This window comes from Epinephelus moara, chromosome 22 (assembly GCF_006386435.1).
Source record: "Epinephelus moara isolate mb chromosome 22, YSFRI_EMoa_1.0, whole genome shotgun sequence".
NCBI classification, from domain to species: Eukaryota; Metazoa; Chordata; class Actinopteri; order Perciformes; family Serranidae; genus Epinephelus; species Epinephelus moara.
In genome coordinates, this window is record NC_065527.1 from 15,098,623 (window position 1) to 15,117,539 (window position 18,917).

Genomic DNA, 18,917 nt, shown 5'->3' on the forward strand with positions numbered 1-18,917 from the left:
TTCCGCTGCATAGAGCGTCGTGATGACAAAGGTTCCGCACGAATACCGGATTCATATTTTTTTTAATTGATAACCAATTAAATCTGATATCCTGATATTAAACTATTATATTTACATGGTCGTATAATCTTAAAGTTAAGTTACCTTAAAAAAATAATAAAAGTTAATTATTGACCTTGGAAACAGCAGTAACAGCAACAATTTTACCTTAAGGTCAGTTCAGTAGTTTAAAAGCTTTCAATCAAATTGCATGATCTTCATCAACAAATGGATTTTGTCCAGCTGTCCTGGAAATGTTGATGTTTAAATTTCCATTTTTGAACACTATAAAATGCTAAAAAGAATATAAAACAATGATAAATGAACAAATAAGCATGTTAAAAATATTTTCATTTATATCAAGTAAAACCTATTGATTTGAGGCTCCGTTTTGACGGTCTCCTGAAAATAACAATATAGCCAATTATAACCCAGATATTACAATATAATCAGAACAGAATACTGTAGAAGGTAAAGTTGGATTTTTACTCATTTTCAGTGGTTTCTTTCACCCTTTATATAACTGATCCTCTCAGTGTAACTCCTCTGATGTGGGTGGTCTCTGAAAAAGATATCAGAGAGGCTCATGTGTTGAATACTGATCTGACTGTCAGACACTGAGGCACGTATGGAGTGCACTCTCAGGACAGCCCAACTTTGGCTCCCCCTAATTAACTATATGGAGATTCGTCAGATAATTAATTCTTGCATTTTAATGTCTGTCTGGGAGACGTAGAGAAAGTGAAAGAGACATGTTGTGGATGAAGATGTCATGAACCTGCATTTCACAATTCTTGAAACTGCCACATGCACAAATAACACTGTCGGCTCATAGGGCTGTCCATGAGTGAGACAGAGAGGGAGGTGTGTGATATCTAACCTCAGTGGAGGTCTGTATATATATAGTTTGAATATGTGGCGGCAAACTGAGAAACAGAAGCTCACGAGGTGGAAAACCAAATCAGCTAACAGGCCGCCAACTGCTTTTTTCTTTGTTATTCTAGATCTCCACATTGCATCCCTGAACACACACAATTTTTTTATTTTATCACTTAGGAGGAAGTTTCATTGTTTTTCATTAATTCCTTGGAGACTAAAACCTAAATTAGCTGTAACCATAACATGCCTAGCCCCATTTATATTTCTATAACTAGAACTTTTACCAAAAACCAAGTCCTAATGTTAATTGAAAACTTTTTGTCCACAAAAGTGAGCTTTTGCAACAGTGTGAACATGTCTATACAACACAATTAATACAAGTAAACATGCAAACAAACATCAGATCACACAAAAATGAGAAAACCAAAGTGTCTTTATTATAATCAACATGCAGAATACAGAAAAAAACATTTTTCAGCTCACAGATGAGAGTCTACCACACACGCTTTTCTATCCTCCCAAAACTCTTTACAATGTAAGAAGGTTAATAAGAAATTATTACAATTATTCAGTTGTTCATTTCCATTTAGCAAAATCTCAAACAAATCTGTAGAAAAGAACCCCCAAACACCCAAGACAACCCTGAATGTCACTCAAATGACAGAGATACTTTATTTCATAACTAGCAAGCGGGTACTGGAGATTGGATATTAGCAGGAGCTGAATTATTCATGCATTTATGCAGTACACTAACAGGGACACTACCATTCCCATAAATAACATTTGCAATGCTAATTCTAAGCATTTCGGGCTATGCAATCACATATTTTTGGCTTTTCCTACCCACAGATCTTTTGGTTCGTGAACTTGCTAGTTATCTAAATAAGGTAGGAGTGTCATTTCTCTGGGTGGGCTATGGTCTGAGTCTGCATGCTGGTTCAGAAGACTGCTCTTATTTCTATAAACATCTTTTAGATATACAGTAGATAGTAATAATTTCCCAGGTGATGCCATTGTGGCCGAACATGCAATAGTCATCAATGGAGTAGTTCAAATTGTTTCACCAGAACGAGCTAATTCTCTGAGCTAGACTACTGTATGTATGTAATATGGTTATGTGTACATGTTTGTTTGTGTGCGTATGTGTGCTTGTGCTTTTACATGTGTATATGTATTATACAGTACATAAATGTATATATATATATATATATATATGATATATATATGTGTGTGTATTGGAGTGTATAATTGCATGTAGTCCATTGTCAGGGGCTGAAGGTTCTTGTGGACTCATAATCCGACATACACTTGGGTTTGATGCCTTTAGCATTGTAGTAATCCACCACCTGGTTAGGGACTTCTGCCAAAACACTCTTAGCCAGTGCGGCTGGGGAGGCCTGAAAACACAGAGACAGACGGACAGAGAGGAGAGGAGAGGTCACAAACGAACGCACATCACCGGCCATGCATGATTCTAGAATGTTAAAATATGCTGTTGAGCCCGATGCTGTCAAAGGTCTGGACTACTGAGACTGATGTGATCAGACAAGCTCATTTGACAACCTCAAAACACCCCTGCGTTCACCTTTTTGTCCTCTAGTTCCATAGCACAGGAGAAAAGCACATCAGAGCCTGTCTATTTATAAAAGGAACAATCCATTAAAGCACATTATTCATGCAAAAGCAAATGATCAAGTACATTATGCTGTATGAGTCAATTCCTGTAAGTAGTCCAGCTGTGATTCTCCCTGCAATTATTTGAAAAATTGCTAAAGCTTGTTTACAATCACGACTATTAAAAAAGTGCGAAGTTCAGATGAAGGGCAGGAAGTGATATATCCATACACTGCATGAATTGGAAATAGAGGACAGAGACTGCATAAAAGTGTTGGATGAACTTGACAGATTTGCATGGTGTGGCACGGCAAGCCATTAAAAGTGTATGAAAGTCTCGTGGACTGTAAGTATTTCGCTTGTGGTAGGGTCCACAGCTGAAATGATGATCCTCTTGTTTTTGGCAGGATGAGTAAATGTGCGAGAGCATAAATGCCATATCAGCTCTGTGCATGGTTGCACTGCTGTCAGGCCAACATTAGCAAACTTAAGCTGCAATTTTCTTCCTCCTAGGGCAACCATTCTTAGAGGTCTGTTGAAACGCCTTTAATAAAAATCGGGGTCATGGCTAAAAACACAGAGAAGATGTAACAGCAACGGCATGTTTAACACAACACTTTAACGTTTGACATTAGTTGAATCCGCTTCTCCAGACTGAAGACGGAGGTTTTCAATCAGTATCTACCGCTTTCTCATTGGAACACCTGTAAACAGTGCAAATCATAGGCATGTGTGCAGTGTTGGTAGTCTTTGCCTCCAGTTGCCTGCCCTCCATCTGTACAACACACAGATGTATGACATCATATGCAAAGAAGCTATTCCAAATTTTAAGGCATAGGTTTGTGAACACTGAAGGGTCAAGAAACCCTTTAAAATATTAATGGAAAGGGTTTATTTACCTATCAGGGACTACTGCAGCCAAAAAAGGCACTGAATAACAAAAACACTTTCCTTGACATCATTAATTGGAGATATTCATAGCCAGGATGCGTGTTGTAAAACTGAGATCATTCTGGCCTTGCAGAATTGTCATCATCATCTCAGGTTGAGTGTTAATTATTATTCACTATATTCCACATTTAGGGCTGTGGGAGGATGGTTTGAGAGTGGTACAACACTGGGACAATTATTCCTGTACTTCTATGTGTCTGGACTTTTTTCCTGTTTGCTTTTTTGCTCTGTAATGCATAAGTAATAAAATATAGTGGGTCACAAGAAGGCTTTCAAAATCCATAGGATGATTGTCATGAATGTTATCAAAACAAATGTAAGACTGTTCCTTTTAAATATAACATATTCATATTCACACACTTTTTATGCACACATACAGGCCAGCCACACATCTGCAAGTACACACACACGCTCCCATGCTACACACACAATCCGAATCCTCAAAGTCAGAAAGTCTGTCGTACTCCGTCTCACATAATTCACAGAGACAATGCACCATCAAAGTGCACCCACCCCGACCCCCCCTCCCTTCTCTTCCTCCTCTCATTTCCACCCTCTCCTCTGCTCCTATCTACCTGTTATCCCCCACTCTGCCTGTCTCACAGCAGCTCCGTCCTGCTAATCCCTTCTGAAAAGAAACGACAGAGCAGAAAATCACCTCTCCACCTCTGTCACACACTCCCTCGCTCCCTTTTGTCTTTAGCTCCGGTCTCCTGTTGACCGCCCTCTCCCTCCACCTTCCTCCTCTGTTCCTCCAGATTTATTCCTCACCTCTCCTCTCTGACTTGTCTCTCTATGTACTTTTAGGTATACTATATGTTTCTGCTCCTTCCTACATTCTCTCCCCCCTTCTCTTTCCCTTTAGTTGGGGTGTAATTGGTTGATTTCTCAACCTGTCACAGACCAAACGCACCATAACAGACCCGACCAAACAGACCCTGTCAAAGTCAGGCAAATAAATTAATGCCACCAGAGAGAGACACACACACAAACATGCAGGGACCAGATAGCTGATGTGTTTTGACGAGCACGCCAAGCATATTACACCCACACACTCACACTCGTTACCCCCTGAATACAACACTTCTTGACACCCACCCAGCACACACACACAGATAGAGCCACAGTTGAAGTATAACTTTCCCCAAATAGCATGGCTTGGTATCAAACGTCAATACTTTCTGGGCAATGACAAAAATGTTTACTCACTCTTTGAGCACACATTTTGACATATTTCCTCCTAATCAGGGGCCAGCCATTAAATTCAGCTATGGGCCATTCATTTATTTTCCGTAACCGCTTATCCTGTTAGGGGTCATGGAGGGCTGGAGCCTATCCCATCTGACACTGGGCGAGAGGCAGGGAACACCCTGGACAGGCCACCAGACTATCACAGGGCTGACACACAGAGACAGACAACTATTCACGCTCGCACCGACAATTTAGAGTCACCAATTACTGACATGCATGGATTGACATGGAGGAAACCCATGCTGACATGGCGAGAACATGCAAACTGCAAACTCTGCACAGAGGGGCTCCTCCACCCTGGGTTCGAACCAGGAAGCCTCTTGCTGTGAGGCGACAATGCCAACCGCTGCAGCATTATGCTAACATGAATAAATGAACGAATGAACAGTGTAAAGACTAAGAGCTATAAACCTCCGGGGCTGAAAAATGAGGCCAACACGCAAGTGCCAAAAACTAAAGTTTGAATGGCCACTTGAGGCTGGCTCCAGAAGCGCGTCAATCCTCATAGACCCTTATGTGAAATTGCCCAACTTAACAGCAGAAATAAACATGTACAAAAACGGTTTTGTTTATAAAACTCACGGGTCAAAATGTCACTATGGCTTAAAGTTACGCATATTGAGGAAGCTACACAATGAATTCAGTACAGTAACTGGCAATTCCTGCGTAGCATACCACATCAGCTTATGTTGATACTCATTTGGCAGAAAAAAAGACTCCTGTATGTCATATGTTCTGTGCATTTAGTAATCGCCATGGCTACCACAATGTCACCCATTGGTTTGTGGACATCATTATGAAGCCTCGGGTTCAGCATTTTGGCCGTAGCTATCTTTTCTGGAGCCAGAAGTGACCATATTTGAGTGAGGGCGAGGAATGGATCTGACTCACACCGTAGTGACAGCCTGTCCCTCAAGCGGCCCCAACCCTTAAATATGCATAACTTTAAACGGGTTGGTTATAAAAAATGTACACCTCAAATACTTGTCTTGAATGTTGAAGTTAGCAATAGAGAGCTAACCCTTTTTTGGTACCAGGCATGGGCATGTCTATGTCATGGGCATTTTAATTGACAGACTTCATGAGTCAGCCTCAAGAGGCCATTCGATGAGCTGCAGTTTTTGGCACTTCTGCACTGGCTTTATTGTTTAGCCTGGGAGGTTGCCATTGGTTCAGCGTTGTAGTTCAGCTTAGAAAAAAAAGTGGGCAGTGCTCTATTTATGGTTAAATAAAAGTGCTGTCATTCCTGTTGTCGTCAGTATGAAATTCTGTCTGTGTTTGTGAGACACACATCTGTGCCTAGGCCACGGTTATGGAGTTAAAACTGCTTGAAGTCAAGCAGAAAGCTGTCCGATGTAACTTTTGATAATCATCATATTTGTTGGGATTTACATGAGCATTGTGTATTGTTACCTGCATCAGATTTGTGAAAGAACATGCAGACGTATCTGATGTGAATTATCCTATCATTATTGCCGTAGGGGGCAAATATTTTTCTGTGCAGATTTAACCCACGGGCTACTTTTTGCCTTCACTTCTCTGTATCGTAAATTTGATGGTTTACACTGAAAGATATACTATGCAGGAGTGATGGTTTCTGTTTGTGAACACACTAGCCAACCCTAGATTCACTCTCATTTCACCTCACTATATTTGAGCTTTATTTAGTGCTGCATCTCTTGAATGCCTGCTGCTTACAGCTGGCACCTGGTCGTTACCTTTTTATAAAGCCCCGACCTCACATAAGTGCTGCGGGGATACACACCCATAAATGTCATGAACACAGAAAATACACTTCTAGTCGATCATAAGTGATGATTGAGAGAGATTACTTCTGTATGAGTCTATAGAAATTGTTTTTTAGGACAATCCTGCAAAGTATATCTTTAAGTGAAAGCAGTACAGAAGCTCAGGTGTTGTTCTGGCAACAGTATTGAAAATTTTAAAGCAACACTTAGCCCCACTTTAGAAGCTTTTTTAGTCCGTGGCCTTGATGTGAATTCTTTTAACGTTTCATGACTCGCTACTCTTTTATGACCTCACATTTCTTATGCCCTTTAATGTTGTTATTCAGCATGAGAACGCTCTACTTTTAAAGTAAGCAGCTCGGTATCCACTATAGTCTTGCTGGCTGTGAAGAACTAACCACACGAGAATCAAAAATAGCTGAAAAACAGCATCTAGTGCAAAAATATGTTACAAAACCCATTCTGCTGCAGTCTCATATAGTGCCCCGTTCGTATATATAACTTGATGTTGCCTGACCTCCCTGGAGAATTAGTCACATTTTCTGCCTGGGATGTATTTATCACAGCTCTGTGGGTTTTTCCAGAAATACAAGATTTCTACCCCTTGCTATTTACAACTCCTCCCAAGTGCCACCCACGTGTTTGAAGTCCTTGAAGGGGACAAACTGGACGATGTCGCGGAGGACGGGCTCGCCCTTTGGTGAACGCAGGATCCCATCATCCCCGTCCAAGATCTGCATGTCTGTGAAGTCTGCGTTGCCCACGCCGACGATGATTACCGACATGGGCAGGTGGGAAGCGTGCACAATGGCCTCCCGTGTGTCCGCCATGTCGGTGATGACGCCGTCTGTCAGGATCAGCAGGATGAAGTATTCCTGGGGGTAGAGGGGGAGACAGTTGTGGGTGGAAGGGGGGAGGGAAGAAAAGATGTTCGATGACTTTTATGTTTTAGAAGTGGCTTCTTGTCAGGAGCTAATTTGAATAAAACTCATTCTAATCCACGAGAGAGCCAGAGAGAAGTGGGAGGCATTAAGGCAGAGAGGAATTTCTGCTCTAAAATTTATGACTGGAATTAAATTAATATCAATCACTTCCTCCCACTTTTCAATGCATCTCCTTCTGCCCGTCTTTGTTTCATTTTTTTGCCCACTCTGATATCTCACTTTCTGTCTTTTCATTGCCATTTGTCTGTTCCTTTGTCCCCTCGTGTGCCAATGCAAACACCAAACACTAACACTCACAACAACAGGAACAAAATGGCCCAGACTTTTTTTTTAATCTTTCTCATTCTCTCTCACCATGGCCTCTTTGGTGTGCATCTCCTCGGAGGCAGACGAGGCCACTTTCTGGATGATTGGGGCGATGTTGGTGGGCCCGTAGAGCTGGATCTTGGGGAGACAGTTCTGGTAGGCCTCCACCACACCTTGGATCCCTGCAACACACACACACACACAGGTTATTTCACTACTTACTATTTATCTGCCTTCCTGTTGATCCGTCTGTATATTACGCTGCACTGACCTCGCCAAGCAAAGTTCCAGTACTTGCAAAAGTATCTGCTAAAATCAATCAGACTCTGCGCATGTGATTGCACTTCAAGGTGAACAGGCATTTTTCAAAAAGCATTCCTACATAGTCCACACAAACACAAGCTCACACGCACACACACCTTCACGGCAGGAACACTGCTATGTTGGGAGAAGAGCGCAGAAGCCCATTTCACACATACAGATTAGTGTTGTTTTTCTCTGTATCTTAGAGCCTGAAATACTTCCTGCAGCATAGTGACAAATCTCCCAGCTGCATGTGTGTGTGTTTAGGAGTGTGTATTTGTATGTGTGAGGGGAAGAAACAGAGAGTGGGGATAGATACAGAGGGAGAAATATGGGACTGACAGCGAGGGAGAGATTAAAAGGCGTGCAGCAGCGATACTGTCAGAGTGGTTTGGTTGTGTGGTGCATGAACAAAAGTTTCTGCAAGCCAAGAAATCTGTGAATGAAGTGTACATTTGTTTCATTTGATAGCTTACCAGCACATTCAGGGTTGTCCTCATCAAAGTTCACGGCGAAATCGTGCGAAACCTTCATGCGGGGCAGAGAACACAGGGCCTTTTACCGCCATGGTAAAGCCAGCACTCAGCACAACATGTTCAGTCTAATTTACAGGTTGACAGATGTATTCTCTTTTCATGTTGATCAAAAGCAAGCTGTGCCTTGGAGAGAGATTTAAAGTAACCAGAACTCCTCCTGCTACTGCAAAAACACTCATACACACATTCTGAGTGTCCTACCTTGAAGTCAGGTGGTATCAGTGCTCCAAAACCAAACGCAGGGAACATTTTATCACTAGAGAAAGAGCAAGGCACATGAGTCACTGAAAGCGATGGAGAAAGGTACAGAGCCAAGGACAAATAATGGACCAAAGCCTTGAGAGGGGACAGCTAGTGTGTATATGTCTTGGTGTGTGTGTGTGAGTGTGTCAGCATTAGATAAATGATGATTGATGGGGTGGTTTCTACCTGTCATAGTCTTGGCAGATCTCCCCGACAGCCACCAGCGCTTTGAGGTACTCATTGGGCTGGTAGGGGTGGATGTAGTGGAGGGAGCAGCTGTTTCTGGGATCCCCATTTGATGCTGTGAAGTCTATTGCCACCTGGGACATAGACACATACACACACACACAGCATGAATGAGCATGGACAGACAATGACATGCTGCTATAATATTGAAGAGATTATAAGTGACAGAACTTACGGTGAACTGGATTTGGCAGCCTCCCATGATGTAATCCAGAAAGGAATACATTTTGATGATCTGTCAGGGGGAAAGTTGAGATTTATAGATGTCATGGAGTCAAGACAGGATATAATAAAAGCTGAATGGGGTGGATGTGGCTGTGCATAATGCACCGTTAAGCTTAAGATTAGGGCTTAAATAATGAATTGATTAGATAACACAAAATGAACCCATAAAAATCTTTAATAAATTGATATGTAGTGATAAATAGTTTTAATTGCATCAGACAAAAATGCAAAACATTTACTGGTGCCAGTTGAAATATGAGAAATTGCTGCTTATCTCTATTTTATTTCATTGTACCTTTAATATCTTTGGTTTGTAACACAATTTTTAACTGTAATGTGACACTGAAACAGTAAACAACTAATCAACTAAACATTAACTGACAGATTAAATGTATTCTTTGTTGTTTAATTGGCCCAGAGCAGCGCTTTTGAACAATGATTTCACACTGGCTTCACACTATTCGATTAATTGACAGTTGGTGATGGTAATGCACCAAGAAGTGTAGAAATGTGACAATAAAATCAGTGAAGAAGAAGACTGTCAGCAAGCAAACATGGATGTAACGGACCTAGAAATCCACCCTTAGATGTTAAATAAGGAGAGAAAAGATTCAAAGACACACACAATGCGTTTTTGTTTGTATTATACAAAATGCCACAGTGCACTTTTAACCAATAATTAAAACAACTGTTATTAGAGACTCATGGAGGAGGGGATTGCAGAAGTAGAAGGATATGTTATTGTGTTACTTCACCTTACAGTGATTGAGAATGACAACACCAGAGTTTCTGTAATTCTTCTTCTTCATCTGGTATTTAGGGTTGATGCACTCCCACTGAAGCTGGGAACACACACACACACACACACACATTCATGTCAATGTCATGTCAAGTCAACAGAGGTCTGAACCATTTCTTCACGCTAAAGCTAACTGTTGATAGCCGTCTATCATTTTGATCATAACATACATGAATGTTAATGTTTGTTAACAGTTGTGAAAATGTTTCCGTCAAAATACAAGAGCCTTGTGACATGTGCGATATTTTAATCTTTCAAATCATAGAAGAAAAGATAAGTTTGGCATATTTTTGATTGAGTACGACTGCTGAGATGTTTATTACCCCGTTGCCGAGGTGTTTACTTGAGTCACATCACTTGGAGTCGTCACAGACTCATCACAAATTCAATGACTTTATGCACAACTCACAAAATGAAAAAGACTTGAAACTTGTCTTGGAATTAATTACCAATGACTCATGACTTCACTTGGACTTGAGCCTTCTGACTTGAAAATATGTGACACCTTCCCTGCAGCTCAAAGTTTAAAAAATATCTTAAGTGACAGTGTCCCACAAATTATTCTATTTTCCTAATCAACTAACTTTAACATGATTCAGTCCCAACAAGGTGAGACTTAACTGACCCTTCGCTATGTCCCAAAATCTATGTGCCAAAATCAAACCCTAAAAAGTGTAGGGTTAGCTAGCTAGCTACTGAAGATATAGCCTGAATGTATACACATGCTGTTTTTGTGAATGAAGACCGACCCTGCTGTACAGGAACCAGTGAAGGGAGGCAGGGAAACTTGCTGATATTCAACCAGCTGTGTGTCATCACAGTGAGTGTGCAGATGAATGTTGTTTGGCTTCCCCTGGTGCAGAGGTCTGGTAGCGTAAGTCTGGGCACTGACAGCGGCACGGGGGTTAGCTTAACGCTGTTTATCTGCACACACTGTGATGATATACAGCTGGATGAATATCAGTGAAGCTTTCCTTTATAATAATTGTCTGCTGTCTCAATCACCAGTTTGGCTTTAGCTTCTGTCCTTATTATTTTGATCTGTTTATGCCGCTGAGTCAGTTTGACATCCTGGATATATCCTTCAAACACATATTTTAGACCTGTCTGTCTGCTTCTCTCTGAAAACACTTTTTTGTTTTCCTAAAAATTTGATAACATTTTTCCAGGGAGTGCAGTTAGTTACAGTGTGGGCTCCATGCTTGCTCCAACGTCTTGTCGGACCATCACAAAGGGGCGGGGCATAGCCAAAGGTTATTCCCAAGATCCACTTTGTTTGAACTAATCGAACATCATCCAATCAAGTTGCAGGAGAGAACTATGAAGAACTAGCGTAACGATACTGAGCGCCAGCTGAAAAACAATACCAAAGTTAAATTTGTTCCCGTACAAAAACTAGGGTGTCGTCAACAAAAAAGTAATTGTAGTATAGAAAACGAGCGAGCTGGAATTTGCAGATGGAGATGCGACAACTCCCAATGAATATGTTTTAAGAAATAAATACAAATTTTAAAAAGCAATCATGGTTTTGGTATATTTAATATATTATTACTCTGTTGTTAAAATGGCATTAGGCTCGGTGAAGACAGCATTATGACTGTAGGACTCGGGACTTGACTCCGCTTTTGTCAGTCTTGACTTGGGACTTAGGTTGGATGGTTAACCACATTATCATTGAGCCTATGAGCTCATTGGTATAAATACAAGTGTGACTAAGTGACTACAATCCAGCTATTGCACCATTGTCCATCTAAATACAGCTGCGGTGAGTTGGTGTGCAGTCGTTACTCTTTCCATCCCTTTGCGTGTGCTCACCTGTTTGCCCTCCTGCTCTGCTCTCATCTCCTTAAAGGTGGTCTGAAACTCCCCAATAAAGTCATGTTTTCCATTAGAGTCCCAGTCCCAAACTGTGCACTGAAACAGACACAAAGAGACACCCACAGGAGCACACACTCATTCAGTTAGAGCGCAGCTGAAACACTGTCACCTAAACGCACACACACACATGCACTCATGGCATGCAGGGAAATGCCATGCTGAATGATTGATAAGGCAGTGTTAGTGGGGGGGCAATGGAGCGGTGAAATATTAATCTGAGGATGCTGAGAGGGACGTGGCTTAAGAGACTGCTTTATGTGTGTTTGTGTGTGTGTGTGTGTGTTTAGGCGTAATAGTTTGTTTCTCTCAAAGGAGCTGTCAGACAAGAAAAATGGCCTCAATCACCGGTGAAATGTGCAGGTCAGCGGGCCAAGGCTCCGCACATCATAAAAAAATAATCCTATAATATGAAAAGGTGACAAAAGGCACCAATATTTGGACACACTGTACAATCAATAATACTCAATAAAGTGGGTCAATAGAGACCCTCGTTAACAGAGAGAGAGACAGATGAATGCTTCTACCTTTCACAAAGGTTAAATGACCGTGAATGACTCATTTTCCTGTTGAGCTTTGCGACCTTCTCATCTTAGGTCACCCAAACAACTTGCGCTCAGAACCAATCCACTAACGTTTGATTAAAAACAACGGCCGGCAGTTGTCCCCTTATTTCCTGTCTCCCACTTAAACAGACGAGTGCCTGCCCCTGAAGTGTGTGTGTGCCTTTTTTGTCTGTGTGTGTGATCATTTGTGGATTGTACACGTGTCTGTGTTTTTATGTGTGAGGGAGCGAGCGCTTGCTTTTTGCAGCCTCGCTTCCACTTCAAGTTGCTGAGCACTATGCGAGAGAGTGATGAAAAAATGAAGAATCTCCGTTCCATTCACTGAATACTAACTGTTGGACGGAGAGAGAGAGAGAGAGAGAGAGAGAGAGAGAGACATGGCAGTCGAGGGACAGATGAAAAAGTAGGAAGGTGGAGGAAGTGGACGAGAAGAAACACAAAGCAAGAGACAGACACCGCAGAGGAGGGTTATGCATTTATGCATTGGTCAGTTAAGAGCCCTGTGAAAAGGAAGCACTGGTCTGAATAGAAATCTCTGCCCTGCCATTTCTCACTATAGCTCTGATGCTTCAAACAAGTAGCCCTGGAAACCATAGCCAATGGCGTGCGTGTGAGTGTGTGAGCCCTTTCTCCTGCTGTCAGGAGCCATGCAGAGTTAAGACGCCTCTGAATATTTAATGAACAAGCTCATGTTTATTCATGGAAAGAATAACTGTTCGGAGCTGATGTGCGGCCACCACTTCACGCGCACACACACACAAACGTGCGCACACGGATCTATTCTGGCAAGTAAAGGTGAGAGTTTAGGACAACCACTGAGCTCTTTCACACCCGTCCGGCTCTTTAAATAACACATCAGGCATCAGGATGACAGGAGCGGCAGCACATGACCTGAACCCAACTCATGGCTCCGAGAAGATAACGGAAGGAGATGATCAAGGCTGCTCTGTGACTTGCTCACACGGTTTGATTCACTTGTGGGTATGTGGCACTTTGTTTATGTTTTACAAATCTCATCATTTGTATGCTGCACAGAAAAAAACCTTGCAAAGAAACACCTGCAGGCCTTCAGGTGCTGTTTGGCCTCTACTCTTAAATGCACAGTGTCTCCCTGGGGGGACCTAAAAAACAAAAAGAGCTGTTGCCTTCTGGTTCTGCATGCTCAAGTTGTTGCATATTATATAAGAGTAAAAAACAAAGACTGTCAGGCTTACTTAGTGTAGAAGTCTTTGGTATGGACTGGCAGTCTAAAAAGCATGTGAGGCACTCTGATTGTAAATACATCCTTTAGTAATACATGGATGATCAATGCGCTTTCACTTAAACATTCGTCAGTCCCCTTTTATACTCTTCGTCAGGGTATAAAAGGGGTTTTATTCCCTGATGAAGACTGTCTTAGTCGAAACGCGTCGGTCATCCATGTATGTAAGGACTTTTTTACTTATGATCAGTCTTCATCTGGGTATAAAAGGGTTTTTACACCCTAATGAAAACTGTTAAAGTCAAAATACATTGATCGTCCATGTATTAATGAAGAATTTTTACTAAAATCAGTCTTTATCAGGGTATGAAAGGGTTTTTATACCCTGATAAAGACTGTTTAAGTTAAGTTATTCATGTATGAATAAAGGATCCTTACTCGCAGTCAGTCTTTATTGGGATGAAAACTTTTTAAGATAAAGGAAAAGAAGTCCGCACACCAAAAAAGCTCCAATGCAAAAAGATAAAGGAAAAGAAGTCCGCACACCAAAAAAGCTCCAATGCAAATAAAATTTAATTAAATCACTTCATGGATGGGTGACGTTTCGGGCACAAGGCCCTTCCTCAGACCGTGTGCCCAAAATGTCACCCATCCATGAAGTGTTTTAATTAAATTTTATTTGCATTGCAGCTTTTTTGGTGTGCAGACTTCTTTTCCTTTATCTTAAACGTTTTGACTTTTTTGTCCAGGACCCAATCCTTATTTTTGGATGTGCGCGCTTCCTCGTTTATATATGAAAACTGTTTAAGACACCTCCAACAAACACCGACTTTCACCCAGGAGAGCGCTGTTCACGTCCCATGTTCTTTTTTCCTACACCTAACCACGTGCTTTTGTTGCCTAACCCCAACCACGTGCGTTAGTTGTTGGAGGAAAAAAAAGTCATTTTGTGCTGCTGTCCTGACGTAGTGCGTTTATTTTGACAGAGACTGTCTGTAACCTACATTTCCTGTTATAACATAAGTGTATTTTGAAATACAGCAGCACCCCCTATTTTTTAATTTGTTGCATGTTATGTTTAAGGTTATATAAAATGACTCTGCCACTCCATTGACTTGCAACACGTAGTTACAGTCACAGACTCACCTTTAGCTCCCTGTCATGGTCACCGCTGCAGAGTGTGTTCAGGGAGACTTTGAAGGATTTCCAAACTGGGCTCAGGTTGTTCATGACCGTCTACAGGGCACAAAACATCACAGCCTTTGTTAATCACAGGCCTGGAGAAAGAAATATAATATCTAAATGTGTGTTTGTGTGTGCATGTAATCACCTCAGTTCTGTGTACAAGCGACTCAGTGCCGTCATCATTTATTCTAAAAATCTCCAGGAAGGGGTCTGACTTGCTGAAGAAATCCTTCAGAGGGGAAAACATATAAGGCATTGCCTCAGAACTGCCTTTGATCACCATAAATCATTCATACACTAACAGAATCATTATTTCACCCCATTTTTCTCCCTTTCTTCCTTGTGTCTTCCACCCATCCCTTTCCTGTCCTCTCCAATTTAGCCGCCCCTCCCCTGCTTTCTTCCATTTTTCCCCTAAGGCACAACTTGTTTGGATTAGTCATCCGTGGACGTGTGCGCACGCGTGTGTGGAGGCTGAAAATTAATATAGTTATCTGTGTGTGTGGTGGGGTGGCTGAGATAGGAGGGGGTTATTGGGGAGAGGGGGGTGCCCACCTATCTCAGCAGGCCTCCTCTAATGCCAGATTGTACTTTTGTGTATTGTGCGTAAGTTGCTTCATTGCCAATTCCCACAGCCCTCCACCCACATACTCCCCCCGCCCACACACTCACACACACACCTGCCTAATAGCCCACACATACAAACTCATATCTGTGAATATTAATTCCTCTCATATCTGAAGGAAAACCACAGATTTTTTAAATCCTTTTGAAAGTGCACACACACACTCGCACAAACCTTGTCGTCTAGCTTACGAGCACTGAAGGACAGTTCAACGTAATCGTCATTACCAGACAACTCCTCGGCTGTCACCTTTACAGTGAGGGTGGAGAGGAAAAGGGGGAAGATGAGGAGGAGGAGGAGGAGGAGGAGGAGGAGAGAGAGGTAGAAGGAAGAGGTGAGAGAAAATGAGATGGAAATGAGGAACAGAGCAGATTGAACAGGCAACATCATCAAATTAATTATCTTCAGAGTGTCTGAGTGCAAGACGTGGTGCGTGTGATTTGTGTGTGTGTGTGTGTGTGTGTGTGAGCGCGTGTGTATGTGTGTGTAATAGTGATGGGCTGACTCTGGAAACAGTGTCATACCGTTATGGAGGACTTTCCAGCCGTGTTTCCCTGTTTGAGTAGAGCTTTGGTCAGTTTCCTCTGAGAGACGATCTGAAACAAACAGACTCCACAAACTCAGCCCACACATCCCAGTGTTTCTCCTCAGAGGCACAAGCTCGCCCTGTTGGTGTCACCCTCGTGTTGGCACTTCTCTTTAATGCTAGCATACAACTGCCTACTTCACACATCCAATGGACAGAAAGCAGCATGTCGGAGTCACCTTTCCCACCACCTGTCAAATGTAATTTTCTCAGGTTTTGTATGATCTGCCAGCTCCTGCACTTTTCTCACCTATTACTATTTTGGGCAGGCCAGGTGTTACACAAGCTATAAATGACTGCTAAAGTGTACATGAGAAGGTCGGTGAGATCCAGTGGGTGCTCATCACACGGATAGATGAACCAAAATTATGAGCTAAAAGCACCTGGAAGCCGCGTTGAGCTGCAGAGTGAGGTGTTGATTCTCAGTGGGATCTGCAGCACCATCGATGCTTTCAAATTACAGGAGAGGGTGGAGATGAAGAGCAACGTGGGGTTGGCCTATTTTCTCTCGGACAGGTAGGTGCCATCATTTGGCTTAGTAAGCTTGCAAGTAGTGGCTGTTCCATTACAGTGTTCCTACAATAGTACAGTAGCTTGAAGCATACGTGCAAGCAGGTTGTATTGTTCGTACATATACTTATACAGAAAGTAATATGCGTGAATTCATATTTAGCACACGTAATCATGAGCCAGGCCAGTAATTTGCATATAACCCACATATTTGGGAAGGTGACCAATGTGGAGAATTTAAGGAAGTAGTCCCTCAAGGCAGGGACTTTGAGTCATTTTAGTTCACGTCGTCACTACATTTCTTTTCTTAAACCTTAAGAGTAACGTAATGTGTCTAAACCTAACCTCTATAACTTTGCATTAAATATGTAATTTGCTAATTTGTTAGATATGATACAAACTGTTTTGTGCGCATTTTCATAAGATACCATACAACAGTGGTTCCAAACTGGTGGGTAGTAGTCCAAAATTAGGTTACGTGTCCATTTTGACTGGACCACAAGTGACTCGCAAATTTGTTGTTTGTAAAAACAAATAAATAGAAACACACTTTATTGTTAAGTATAGTGAATTTCTGTCACAGAGCTTTTATTTGATGTGCCGTTTCCTGCTGAGGAAAGTGACTATCGGACAGCTAATTACGAGGACAGCACACTAGCTGAAAGACATGACCAAACGCAAGTGTGACGCTGAATGTATTAAACTGTGTGGACGTTGGACTAATGACTGAACAGAAATCTGGACCCCGTGGCTGGATCAGTTGGGAACCATTGCCATACGAACTGTTGTGTGAGGTTACGTTGGTACAAGCAGCGTGGGGAGAAGGGGCAAAGTTTTAATGTTATGTTAACAAACATAAACTGACAATTCTGATAGAATACACCTTTTAATGTGTGTCATTTTGTAATGAAATGTAATTCCAAGGAAAAGGGATGTCCATTGACTTCAACTTTATTTAAGTCTGCAATAACTGTCCACTCGGGGGCAGCAGACGCAAATTTATAAACACAGTACTGACATATTACTTTTAAGTTGATGCGGTGAACTTGTTAGCAAACAGCAGATGTGGAGCAACATTAGCGTTCATCTATGTTAGTCTCATATTTGACTTTTGACTCCGTTTTGGTTTTCACCGACACATGCGAAAAACTCTTGGCTCTTAAACTGCCACATGCTCCACTACGTTCACCAGCTAATCAAAGAGACAAGGTGAACGGTGCAATAAAGGGGAGCACTCCAGAGTCTGCAGATACTTCTCCATGGTTTTATCACATATAATGGGTCCATATAATGTGATCGATTGGAAAAACATAAATATTGATTGACTTTAAGGACAACTTGCCTTGGCTAATCGCTCACATGCTGTCTGTGGCAATATCACTGACACAATACATCTGTGACATGCCTTCCTTCTGGCTACATTCCCCAGTGATGACACCAGCAACTATGGGGGGCCTGCCACTGTAAACCACCATTAACAGATCAATTTATATGACTTGAACAAATTGTTATCTGTGCTTCTGGTGCTTTCATTGCACTTATATACTGTAATGCTGTCTTTTTCTAAATTACACTGCTGGAAAGGCTGCAGCTTCCAGACAAAATGTTGGCAGCATGTTATCCCCTTTCAGTAAACCTCCACGGCTCTCGCCTTCAAAATCACCTCCCTCCTTATCAATTATCTCAGTTCTCCCAACTGTTCCACCAGCTTTATATTGCTGATAGAATCTCTGACAATGAGAAGTGGACACAAACACTTCAGTACTTTTTGGAAAGCCTGTCCCTTCTGCTTTGTCTTTATTTCCTTCTTCTCAGCGTGACTTAACTGGTGATTCTCTGAAATCATCTTGTTAATTACCACTAATGCAATTACAGTCTCTTCTTAAATGCTCTTGGATGTTATGAAGCGCATAAATGAAGTGAATCTTTAAATACTGATTACAGTTATATCATAAATAAGTGCAACAACACCACTAAGTGAGGGAAAAAAATACGTAATCGCATATGCTTTGAAACATAAAGCACCGTCAGGGCTTTAAGTAACTTAGCATTCAAGGACAGCACAGTGTAAATGCACACAGAGACAGTATCTGACCTCAAGTGAAAGATGACATTAGGATTCCAGCCACGGCTAAAGTTGGCCTCTCTTATCTTAAAGTTGCTCCCTCACCTTAATCAAAGCACACATTACCTGATACAGACATTTAAAATCCCAACAAGCTCGGTTAACGTTACAAAGGATTATACATTCCAGTCTGTAAGTCTTACACTCAAAGCATGCAGGC

At 41.7% G+C, this 18,917-nt stretch overlaps 1 protein-coding gene across 1 annotated transcript in view; it reads right to left on the reverse strand.

The window, feature by feature from the left end:
- Positions 1–1,346: 1,346 nt before the first annotated feature.
- Positions 1,347–18,917, reverse strand: part of cpne4b (copine IVb) — a 29,164-nt gene continuing 11,593 nt past the window's right edge. The window contains exons 4-16 of the mRNA XM_050034346.1: positions 16,061–16,132; positions 15,711–15,785; positions 15,057–15,140; positions 14,873–14,962; positions 11,900–11,998; positions 10,041–10,127; positions 9,236–9,295; positions 9,001–9,134; positions 8,773–8,827; positions 8,512–8,563; positions 7,781–7,914; positions 7,121–7,357; positions 1,347–2,315 (exon numbers count right to left, since the gene is read on the reverse strand). Coding sequence (XP_049890303.1) covers positions 2,184–2,315; positions 7,121–7,357; positions 7,781–7,914; positions 8,512–8,563; positions 8,773–8,827; positions 9,001–9,134; positions 9,236–9,295; positions 10,041–10,127; positions 11,900–11,998; positions 14,873–14,962; positions 15,057–15,140; positions 15,711–15,785; positions 16,061–16,132 — 1,311 coding nt within the window. The 3' untranslated portion in view covers positions 1,347–2,183. The remainder of the gene's footprint in view (positions 2,316–7,120; positions 7,358–7,780; positions 7,915–8,511; positions 8,564–8,772; positions 8,828–9,000; positions 9,135–9,235; positions 9,296–10,040; positions 10,128–11,899; positions 11,999–14,872; positions 14,963–15,056; positions 15,141–15,710; positions 15,786–16,060; positions 16,133–18,917) is intronic.